General features: G+C 53.6%; 1 protein-coding gene across 1 annotated transcript in view; it reads right to left on the bottom strand.

Moving 5' to 3' along the window:
• The window catches only part of CNIH3 (cornichon family AMPA receptor auxiliary protein 3), a 91,641-nt gene extending 83,153 nt beyond the window's left edge, over positions 1-8,488 (bottom strand). Inside the window, exon 1 of the mRNA XM_059146632.1 lies at positions 7,636-8,488. Within this exon, the coding sequence (XP_059002615.1) occupies positions 7,636-7,716 (81 nt within the window). The 5' untranslated portion in view covers positions 7,717-8,488. The remainder of the gene's footprint in view (positions 1-7,635) is intronic.
• Between the last annotated feature and the right edge of the window lie 3,795 nt (positions 8,489-12,283).

Genomic DNA, 12,283 nt, shown 5'->3' on the forward strand with positions numbered 1-12,283 from the left:
TCACCAGCCTCATTGTTAGGTTCCAGATTGGTATTCAGAGACCAATTCAGGATTTAATTGTGCACTTGGAGCTTTCAGTAACCTTTATGGGAATTAATCAGACTCCAAGAGCTGATAAAAGATGTTCTAGAAAGTCTCGGTTCCCCATGTTAGGACACAGGGGTCCTGGCTGCGAGCAATCCCAGATACTAACCACTTCCCGTCCGGCAGAGCTGGGTGCACAGGTCCTATGCACGGCCTCAGGGCTGGAGCAGAATATACTCAGCCTCTTTAAATGGACACAGCCCCTGTCCCTTCCTGACAACCTCCCTCCACCAGAAGACCAGCATCTCACCAGGAATCCAAATGGCAGAGACATCAGGCTAGAACCTCAGATCCGCCTTATCTAAGCTGCAAGGGGACTGTCTGCACCCGGGCATCACAGGAAGGGAGGATGGCGCATCTCACCATCACCGCTGATCAAAAATTGGTGTCCCCAGACGCTGTGGGGCTGCTGTCTGCATGCATAAATCATCCCAGCCAACATCATCCTGTCTATCTGACTACCCACTCCAATGGCTCCCTCCCTCCTCACCTCTCCTGTTCAGAACCCGAGCCCAGAGTGGCCCTCCAGACTTGGATGCCCCGTCGAGTGTCTCCCCCACTCCAGGGATGCCGGGCTGAGCTTAGATGTGCTCCTACCACCCGGGCAGGCTCCATGAGTGCACTTTTAATAAGCACCCAGATAACTGCTATAACCAGATAAATCGGGGAAACCATTCACTGAGGAAGAGTCTGCGGATCTTGGCTGGTGCAGGCAATCATCCAGATCCTGGATTTGTGTCTTTTACCCTCCCTGGGCTCTGACCATAGAGACACTTCTGTGGAGGGTGAGGGGCACCTCAGGCTACAAGTGAGGGTGGTAGTTCCTGCCCCAGAAGGGCTAACAATCCAAAGCAATCCCTGGGGACGAGTGCAACAGAGGGGCTCAGACCAGGGTACCAGCATGGCGGGGTCAGGGACCAAGACAGCCAGGCATTGCTGAGGACAGAGGCTGGGACGGGGCAGAGCCACTGAGCTCTGCTGAGCTACAGGACAGCCCGTGCTAGGAACTACAAGAAGCTGAGAATGTCAGGAACATTGAAGCCAAGTGGTCAAAGCATGACCTAGGCCCAGACCCTGCAGGCCCTAGCAGCCAGAAAAAGTGTTTAGTATGAGGATGACATGAGGAGCTCAAAAGTTCTCTCCTAGAAGCTGGGGCAGGGAAGTCATTCCGGTGAGATTTAACCAAGGGTGCTGCTCCAGAAGGGGCGTGCATCCTGAGAAAGGGCAGGAGAAGGCCTGGGCCAGGTGTACATGGGGCAGCCAGAGGCGACACTAATGGACTAACGGGCACTGCAGGCAATCACTGGGGTGGAGGAGGGCCCGAACCAGACTGTGGGGCAGATAGCCGCATACACGATCTACAGGGTCAAGGGCACTGGCACTTTGGGATGGGGGCAAAGGAGGAAGAGCCACAAGGAGGATGTGGGCCAGTACCTCGAGGCCATGGACACACCACGGAGGACTCCTGTATGGCACTGGGAGACTGGTCACCTGAGCCCAAGGCCATGGACAAGCCACAGTGGAGCCCTGAATGGCACTGGGAGACTGGCCACTGGAGCCCAAGGCCATGGACAGGCCACAGTGGAGCCCTGAATGGCACTGGGAGACTGGTCACCTGAGCCCAAGGCCATGGACAGGCCACAGTGGAGCCCTGAATGGCACTGGGAGACTGGCCACCAGAGCTTTTGCGAGAGCAGAGCCAAGAATAGGCGGGACGCGAGGCGGAGCCAACGGAAAACACATTGCCTTAAATAAGGTGGTTAAGACACTCAAGTGGCAAAATGCTAACATTTGCTGATTCTGGATGGCGGGAGCAGAAGGCTTCTCAGTCTTGGTGCTTTTCTGAACATTTGCTACAAGAATAAAGAGGGAACAGGGAGGCAAAAACCAGTCTGCAAAGGAAGAGGCCAGCAGCATCGGGAGGGCCCAGCACAAAGCAGCTGGCCCGTGAGTTCAGGGACACCAAGGATGGACCAGCGGAGGGCAGCAGCTGAGGACACAGGAGCTGGGGGCCATGATGGGTGATGTCCCCGGGGAGCCCACAGGGGAGGGGCTGGCCTCCCGACAGGAGAGACGCTTCTGAGTCCAAGAGGGAAGGAGACCGGTGCTGGCAGACTCAGCAGCTCGGGGATGGGCCAGGTGCCCAGGTGTCCCTGCCAGTAACCCCACCTTCTCTGTCAACTGGAATTGAAGTCTGGGAGAGGGTATGGGGCTTTGGGGGCTCTGGGAAAATGCCAAGGATCTGGAACAGCATTACAAGAGCTGAAAGAACCGGCCAGGAGCCTGCTGGAGGTCCAGGACTGAGCCATACATCACCCGCGCCAGCAGCCCTGGGCACAGGCAGACGGCAGACAGGGGCCGAGTGGTTTCCTAGGGGACCGTGGGCACAAGGGACCAAGAGCCATGGTGAGAGTTGGCTGGAGGTCAGTGAGGTCTGGGGGCACAGGGTAGAACACGGGAAACGGTCCTGGTCACACAGGTCCTCGATCAAACAACAGAATGTGGAGGGCCCTGCCCCCTGCCCCGGAAAGGTGGGAGACACAGAGGAGGCCCATGACTGTGACAGATGCCGGGGCCTGGCAGGACCCTAGGGGAGTGGCCGACAGAGGCAGAACGACATCCCAGGGAGAGCTGGCAAGGGCTCTAACTGTCCAGCACATTTCCAGGGGAGCGGGGTGCCAGGGGAACTGGTTTGCTGACATACTGGGAGGGGGAGCAGCAGAAGGCGAGCGTAGGGGAGACCCCTGTGCAGAGCCGCGGGCAGGGGTACAGTTGCTGGACAGGAGTGAAGCCAGGTCACCAGTCCTCGTGATTCAGGAGGGGACTCTGCCCAGCTGGCTTCAGGCGTTACCTGGCAAAGGCTTCCCAACAGTCTCTGCCTTTACTGTCTGTTCAGGAACGCTGACCTCAAAGTCAAATGTCACAGTGCCCCCCCCACAACATCCCACCCAACCAGGCCCCGAACTTCACCAAGCAGTGGGGATAGGGCCCGGTGCCTCCTTGAATTCTACACCCTCCTTCCTCTCTCCAGCCTGAGTGGGGGCAGAGGACAAACCAGAGGCTGGAGGCCGTCAACAGCCAGGGGACACGAGGCAGCACTGATGTCACCCCCTACTGAAGGCACGCTCTCTGGGAACAGCCAGCACTCGTCCCCAGGCTATGCCCCACAAGAGAACCGCTAGGTTCGAGATGGGCCCTCACACCCCTGCTCGTGGCCAGTCTTCTGTTGTAAAAGCAACAGATTCCATGGTTCCAAAAGGCCAGGCTACTGCAGAAAATGCATGTGCTCAAACCACCCAGGGAACAGTCCCAGAGAAGTAGCCAGAAGCCAATTCAGAAATGAGTCACCATGTCAGCCAGAAGAGAACAAGAAATCATCCGCGGGGTATTTGCTGAGCCCCTTGCACAAGCCCAGCAGTGCCCTTCAGCTCTAGAGAACTAGGGGGACCCCGATAAGGGGGAGCTTCCTTCCGCACCCCACATCGGGCATAGAGATGCCAGAAGGCACGGGCCGTCCCAGGCAGAAGGGAGCGTCGCTGACCTCTCAGCTCCGCCTGCTGAGCAGACCAAAGTGGAGTCCTCCAAAGCCAGGCTAGTCCAACCCCAGGCAGCCCACCACATCACATCAACTACGTCCTTTCTCCAGATTTAAAAGAGAGACTGGGAGGGGCACCAGGTCCCCAGGGCAGGATCTGCGGCAGGCTGAGACTGGCCGCGGGGCTCCACCAGGACACTGTCCTGCCCAGCAAAACTGCGTCTCGTCAGTACGTGCTGTTATCATCTGCTGGGGCCCCTGCAGGCCCTCCCACAGCAAAATGCTGCCCGGGGTCCAAAGAAATATTATCAGGAATTCATTTTATTTGTATCTTGTAAAAATTCAGAGGCCTTACAAGTGACTCTGTGTATTTAAATAACAAATGAAAAAAAAAAAAAAAAACTTTGAAAGCTAGAAATCTGAAATGGGTCTTTGATCCAAGAATGGTTTCATCTATATTTATATAAATGCGACCGCCTGCAAAAGGCCAAGGCAGAGCTGAGTGTGCTTTTGTCAGTAAACACTGTTCATTTTACATTGTCTGGAAAGAGAAATCACTTCACATTTGAAACTCTTCAGAACACCTTGCTTCCTCCTAAACATCCATATGCAATTTTTTTTTAATTTATTCATTTGACACAGAGAGAGAGAGATCACAAGTAGGCAGAGAGGCAGGCAGAGAGAGAGGGGGAAGCAGGCTCCCCACTGAGCGGAGAGCCTGATTTGGGGCTCGATCCCAGGACCCTGAGATCATGACCTGAGACGAAAGCAGAGGCTTAACCCACTGAGCCACCCAGGTGCCCCCATATGCAATTTTTTAAGATACATGGATATGTAATGTTTGAAAGAAGAAACCCCCAAATCTTTTCTGGAGAACATGATTAATGGTGACTTTGTTCCATATATGTATGTTCAAATTTTTCAGCAAGGAACCTGTATCATTTTATAAGCAGAAATACTAGATTTTTAAAGACTGAAATAGGATCTCCTCTTTTTTCAAAGGATATATAATGTGTCAGTCGTTTCTGTTGTTGTAACTCCAATCAGAAATTCTGGACCCAAATATTTCATTTATACAGAAAGGTAATCCACTGTGTAAAAACATTAGCTACTATTATCAAAGTTAAACAAGCCAAAGATAGTGACTTGAGTTAGAAAGACGACATGGGCACACCAGGCTCAGGTGCGGCTCAAATCCCAGCTCCAGCACACACCAGCTGTGCAACCTCGGGCAAGTTTCATGACCTCTCTGATCCACAGTTCCCTGGATCTATAAAATGCCAGCTGTGAGGAATGAAGGACTTCCAGGAGCATAAACCATGTGCCTGAAGGCATGCACAGCCACACACACACACACACACACACACACCCCAAAAGAAAATCACACCCTCACTTTTATTCTGAATGTTCCAAATGTGGCAAATAGTGGTTGATTAAAAAATTAATCTGCCATTCAAATTCCTTTCATTTGAAAACAGATGCAAATAAATTTTCAAAGTAAAACACAAGACCTGAAAGCAATGTGGATATGGCCACAACCCCCTTTCCCCTGGGCCTCCAGGGGAAGTAAACACCTAGAGGGACATGTGACAGGTCCTCACTGAGTGCCTAGAACTGGCTGGTGGGACTCGGTCCTTAAGTGGTAGCTACTATCATTCCCTCTAGGAAGGCGTGTATCATTAAGTAAGAAAAAGGTGCCGTCTTCCTGTCTTAGAACCAACACACAGCGACTGGCAGGATTTTTAACTGTAGTATATTGCTAAGTGCACCTTGTATTCTCTGGGGATGTTACAATAAGCTAAGCAATCGATATGGCTTATCAGATCAAAAAAATATATAAGGAAGATAAGAAGCCAGCAAAGCAAACGCACAGCCTAAACTTTCATGGAAGTAATTACCACCCTATTGGCAACACCCACACACACCACATGTGCATCGATTTCCCCTTTCAATGCTTGGGAGCCAAATCAACATGGGGAGGCTCTGGGCTGTTTGATTCCGAGGCAGCGGGAAGGGAAATATACAGGAAAGAACAGAAGCTGGAGACTTGGCCACGCTCTTCATAATCGGAATTCAAAGAGCACAGGTTCTTTTTATTATCAGAAACTGGAATCTTGACACGACACTCCCACTGGGAAGCTGGTCAGGACCCGCCAGCATTCGAACTATTCCCCGGACAAGGGGGTGCGCGCCTGAAACCTGAACGGAGGCTGAGGGGAATCACCCCACCGTCCAGCTTCGATTCACAGGTCAACCAGCTGCACACACCATCCACTTAATTAATCTGCTCTTGAATTATTTATTATCTTCCCCTGAGGGAGAGGAAATTCTTCTTGCTGGTTACCTGCTCTGCTCCTGGGGCTGACAGTTTGATGGAGCTCACGGCTACCCGCCACCCTCTGGCCAAGACAAAAACATAAAGAAACAGCAGCTGAAGTATTGCCGAAAAGGGAGTTGTTAGCCTTCTGGAATCCAAATAACTCCCCAGATCCGGGGAAACACAGAAAGCTCCACTGAAACACACAGGCAGGTACGTGCCGCACTGTTTGGGTGTGATCTGTTCTGCACCCCTATTTATTCTAAATTAGGTAGAGTTTCATTCTCCCTTAACAATGTCAACAACCCCTAGGCTCCTTTCTGCAAAAAGAATTAGACCCAGAATCCGGGGACAGAGGAGAGACCACAAAATCCCATCACTTTCACCGCCTGATTTTTTGATCAGCCCAGAAATTCCTGTGTCTGAATTTCTTCTCCAACGCTCCTCCACCTTCCTAAACCAACTGATTCACAGACTTGCACAATCTAGATGCAAGAGGAAGCCTGGGGACCACCTAGGTCAACTCTCGCTTTGGGGATGTGAAAGGAAGTGTTAACCTGTTCCTTTTCCTCACTCCTGGGAAGCCCTGTAACAGGACCTGCTCTAGCTTAGTTCGTTCTTGAGATAAATCCTCTCACTCCAGAAATTGCCCCAGGAAACACCAGCATCCCACCCAGCCTGCAGCTCTTCCCGTGGGGCAACTGCCCCTGCACACGAGCTCTGGAAGGCTGGTCCGAGACAGAGACCAGGCTCCAGGAACCCCTGCCAGGGTCCCTGTCCACCCCCAGACTCGCAGGTCGGTGAGGTTGCAATCTGCGGGCTCAGTCTGGAACTCCACAGACTTCCGCTGTTCTTCTACCCACCAGCTCCCCGCTGGCGAGGGAAAGGGGCCCTCAGAGAAGGGGCCCCTGGGAGCGCTTGCCAAGTGTGGCACCGATCTGTACTGCGGCCTCCCCCTCCCCTTATGCAGAAGTGCTGCACGTCCTAGACCCCCACTGCACCTGCAGAACCCGGGCCCACCTCCACCGCTCCCAGCCGGGCGCAGCCCGGGAAGGACGGCGGGACGCTGGAGCGGGGAGTCTGCCACCTGCGCGGGGCCTTGCAGCGACTTTGTGGCTGGGCCCGGGGACAGCGGAGGAGGGGGAAACTCGTGGCCCGCCGGGGCTTCCCCCCCACGGGACAGGCGATCCCCGCCGCTGGTCCCGTCTCCTCCAGGCCCCGCTCACTGCGCGCCCTCTCCAACGGCGCTCCTGTGGTGTCTCCGTTTTGTCTCCAAACGTGTCTAAACGCAACCCACCGCAGACGCTGACATTTTCAATGTTTAATTGTTACAGTTACTCGACTAATTGCCGGGACGGCAGCGGCGCCGCTCCTTCGCTCCCCGCGGGTAGGAAGAAGCAGGGTAGGCGGGGGCGCCGCCGCGTGCCGCGGGCCCAGCACTGGGGCCTCGCCAGGGAACCAGCGCTCCCTCCGCCCCCCGCCAGCAGCCAGGCACCAAGGGCGCGCGCGCCGCGGATTCGGGATGCCCCTAACTGTCCCCCTGACCCGGGACCGGACCGGCCGAGGGTCCATCCTGTAGGTGCGCGGCGGCTGGCGCCGTCCGCCCCTAGCTCCACGGTCAGGTGTACTTCAGAGAAAGCGGGGAAGGAAGGGAGGAACGGGGCTAAAAGAAAGAGCGAAGCCGCTGCCGGTTACTCACGTGCCAGATGGCGAAGAAGATGAGCGCGGCGCACAGCACCAGGGACAGCATGTAGCAGAAAGCAGCGAAAGTGAAGGCCATGGCCAGCGGCGGGGCCGAGCACACCCCAGTCCCGCCGCACACCAAGAAGGTCCTCGGAGGCCAGCGCCACTTGAGGACCGCCCTCCCTCCTAGAGGGGCAGGGTAGGTCCCTTGCGTCGAGGCCGGAGGCTCGGAGGAGGCAGGCCAGCAGGGGAGCCTCGAGGGTCAGGGGCGGCGGTCAGCGCCGGGATCCCGACGCTGCGGCGGGGGGGGGGGGGGGGGGACGCCAGTCCGCCCGCCCTCGGACTCACGGCCCGGTGCTTCGGCGTCGCTGGCGGGAACAGTCTCCAAATCGAGGAAAGCAGTCAGTAGAGAACTCGTGCAGACCAGTGCAGCCAGAGAGCCTCCAAGGCGAACCCGGCGAGGGCCGCGCGACCAGCTCCAGCGCCCGAAGAGCCGCGGCTTCCCGCGCCCGAGTCCGAGGAGAGGCGGGAGCGCCACCCGGGACCCTCCCGCGCCGCCCCGCGAGCTCCTCCCAGATCCCAGAGCCGCCGGCGCTCCCTCCCGCGAGCACAGGTCTTGCGGGGGTCGCAGGCGCGGGAGTCCCGCGCGGCGACCTGACCTTCCCGGCAACCAGGCTGGACCGGGCGCACAGGGCTCCGGGCCCCGCGGGCCTGCCTGCTCCCCGGGGGCCGCAGCGGCGGGTTTCAGGCCGGGAGCCGCGCCCGCCTCCGAGCTCGCTCCACCTGCTGCTGCCGCCGCCGCCGCCGCCTGTACCTCGGCCCCGGGCTCCCGCTGCTGCGAGCGCCGCCCCCCCCCGACCCCGCCCGCGGATCTATGGCGGGGGCGTCCGCGCTGTGCGCGTCCGCCTCTCCCAGGACACCTGCGGCAGGCGGCGCGGGCGGGGACTCGGAACACGTGCGTCTGAGGAGGTGGGAGCTGCGGGAGGGGACCGTGCGTACTCGCGCCCCGCCGCGGCCGCCGCCGCCGGTGCTCGCAGCGTCGCCCGAGTGGGCCGGCCCTGTGTGGCTGGGGACGCGGGACGAACCCTTGGGACCCAACACTGCTCCTGTAGTGCCCTTCACGTGCGGCCGCGTTGGCCGCGCTGCCCCAGCCCCTGCAAAGTCCCCCAGGGGCGGTTTTCCCTCGGAGCGCCCCCTCACCCCGCTATCTGACTTGCGGTTGGGAGACCCAGACCCTGTCTGGGCTGAAAGGCAGCCACGTTGACTATTATTGGTGTAGGTCCAGTGGAACTGTCCAGAGCATACGCTTTTGGAGTCGGACCCTTTCGTGAAAGTTTCTTAACCTCTTTTTTTTTTTTAAGATTTTTTATTTCTTTATTTGACACAGAGAGAGAGACCACAAGTAGGCAGAGAGGCAGTCAGAGAGAGAGGGGGAAGCAGACTCCCTGCTGAGCAGAGAGCCCGATGCAGGACTTGATCCCAGGACCCTGAGATCATGACCTGAGCCGAAGGCAGAGGCTTAACCCACTGAGTCACCCAGGCGCCCCTTATAACCTCTTTAAACCTCGGTTTTCTTATCTGAAAAATAAAAAAGTGGCTACGCCTACTCCAGTCTATGTCAAGGGTTTAAATGGAAACATAAGGAAAGAACCTGGGTGGGGGCTGGGTCTGGCTACACGTTCCCTATGCGTAGAGTTATAGTCTACACACTTTGCCCCAGTGGCCCAGCATCTTGGAAACGTGCCATGTTTCCTTTGTAAGCGATTTCCAGTCATTTCAGCACATGGTGAGAGTGGGTCTCGGAGCTCCTGCTGTCTTGCAGAGTGCATGCTAAATAAATAGTTGTTGATCAATTCTGAGCCGGGTGTGTTCATCGCCATGCACAGTTATGACTCCAGTGGCTCTGGAGATAAACGGAAGGACTTAGAGAGAGCTAGTCCTAGATTCATCAGGACAGAGCGAGGATGAGACCTGCATGCTCCTGCCCCAGGGGGCTTTCCTCCATACCTCCGTGTTCTTGCAGCTGTGTGGGCACACCTTCAACTCAGAAACTAGACACCTTTCAGTGGGAAGTACAGAAAACAGACCAGCCCAGTGGCTGTTGACAGAGGGTCCACCGATCAGCATTCAACTGCCTCTGGGTGAGGGCTATGCAGGACTGGGGAGGCCAAGTACAAAATGTTCAAAATTCTTAAGAATCTCAAGATAGAAGCAGCAGAGCATTCATCCAAGTATGAGGCCCTTCTGGCCACAGGACCTTGGGCAACTGAGGATGTTTTGCACCTGTGAATCCAGCCCCACTCTGGGCTACACTCTTTATCACTTTCTCTTTTACTTGTATGTCTTCTAGTATAAATTCTCGTTCAAGAAAATTTAGAAAATACGGAAATGAAAAAGGATAAAACGGGCACCAGAGTTGGCCGCTCTCAGACACCATCGACACCATGGGGCTGTGCTGCCTTCTAGCTCTGTTTGCTTTTCATTGTATATCAACCATTCCTTTATATCAGTTACTAAGGTTGTAATTATACCATACAAGTTATGTGCCACCAAAACAGTAAGAAAATATCACAGGGAGATGTGATCGTTGCAGTATTTTGAGTTCCATCGGGTTTGATCTATTGTCTTTTGCTTCTGGGGGCTCGTGCTTGTGGAGTCCTCGCTCCTCTGATATCCACAAGGTTTTTATTGTGTGTCAAGCAGGTTTGGTTTTTTGGTTTTTTTTTTTTTTTTTTAAGTTCTTTGCAGAAATTCGAGAACTAAGATGATGTCCTCTTTCCCCACGGAGGATTTTCTACATCTTTTGCCAGGTAAGTGGGGGACACGAACATTCTAGAATTTTCTTGCTCCAAATGCAGGGTTTGAGATTTTCTAGGGTAACCAGAAGACCGTCATCTGTTTCAGGGCTGGTTTTCTCAATTCACCCTTATTCACGAGGAGTGATCCTTTTAGATATCCGGCCAAAGCAGGTGGTTATCAAGCCCCAAACCCTCGTAGCCCTTGGAACTTGGCTTTTGCCCCAAAGCCCTACAAAGCACTAAAATCCTAATTCAGACTCCTTCCTACCCTTCCTCCAGATTAGCAAATGCTGATCTTTTGCCCGGGGGCAAAACTGTCTCCCAGTGCTAGGTCAACGGCTCTGGATCTCGCCCACCCTCAGAATTTGGCCACAGTAATTCCTACTCTCTGGGTTAAGTCTTTGGTGCTTTTCAGAAGATGTTTTTAGACTTTATTCAGCTTTTTAAATTGTTTTTAGTGGGAGGATTGGTCTGAATGACCTAGCTCAGCATTGCTGGAATCAGGAGTGTCTACATCAAAATAAAATATCAAGCAAACAAAAATTGAATCCATTATCCTACCACTCTGACTTTCAAAGTTCCATACATACTTTAGCCTCTGTTTTTCTTGAGCTTTCCCCAGCCCTACTTTATCTTGTGTCTTCAACTGCAGAATTATCTGGGGTAGTAGAATCTCGGAAAATAAGAACCGCACGTAGTTACAGTTTATTAATTCAACAAATGTTATTTAGTGGTGGTGAGAACTGTCAGGGACTTGAAAGATTCCCAGCCTCATTGGTGAGGTTATAAATAACTCCTTCACAAGGGAGGGCTGGAAGAGGAAGGAGGAGAAGAACTGCCCGTGACATAGTAGAGGAAGGCAGGAGAAAAAGTATTGAGGAAAGGATGTTGAGAGAGCAACCTACATTGTTTCACCAACTGTAGACATTGAAAGGAAATTGCTTTATTATTTTTTTTTTCCTAACCACCATGTAGCCACAAGCAGCCATTTGACACTGTTTGAGCTCAGGAGATATACACTTTTCTTTGCCTGGAATGCAGATATGATATAGGGAGGTACAGAAGCCATATTGTGACAATGAGGAAGAAATCAACACATTAAGAATGGAAAAGCTAAAAAGATGGAGGAAGTACCATTGACAACATGACAAAGCCACCAAACCAGCCCTGAATTTCCTATTCTCTGGCTTCTAACAATGTGAGACAATAAAACCTCTGACTTTTTTTAAGGCTCGAGAGTAAGGAGTTCTCTTAGAGGTAAACACAATTCTTTTTTTTTTTTTTAAGATTTTATATATTTATTTGACAGAGAGAGAGAGATCACAAGTAGGCAGAGAGGCAGGTAGAGAGAGAGGAGGAAGCAGGCTCCCCGCTGATCAGAGAGCCCAATGTGGGGCTCGATCCCAGGACCCTGAGATCATGACCTGAGCCAAAGGCAGCCGCTTAACCCACTGAGCCACCCAGGTGCCCCGTCACAATTCTTAACCGATACCATGGTTTAATATTGGGGGGTGGATGTTTTCCTGATGCAAGAGGAAATCAGATAATCAGTTCAGGGCTGATATAGCAGCTCCTTGACACCATTACTGTCCCCAACTCCTTTTACCTTCCTGACTTACTATGCTTAGCACATGGATTTGGTTCTCATGGTCACAAAAAGGTTGCTGCATCTCCATCCATGTTGTGGGCAGGACAAAAGAAAAGAGCCAAAAAATTTCAGCCTACGAAGGCATGTTTTTTTGGAAAGTATGGAAATCCTCCTGAAGGATCTCTTCCATTTGATTGGCCAGAATTCGGACACTCAGCTGCCATCCCTTATTGCAAGTGAGTCTGAGATGAGTCTTTTTCTCATTCTGGCCTTTATCA

This window comes from Mustela lutreola, chromosome 14 (genome assembly GCF_030435805.1).
Source record: "Mustela lutreola isolate mMusLut2 chromosome 14, mMusLut2.pri, whole genome shotgun sequence".
In the NCBI taxonomy this organism is placed as follows: Eukaryota; Metazoa; Chordata; class Mammalia; order Carnivora; family Mustelidae; genus Mustela; species Mustela lutreola.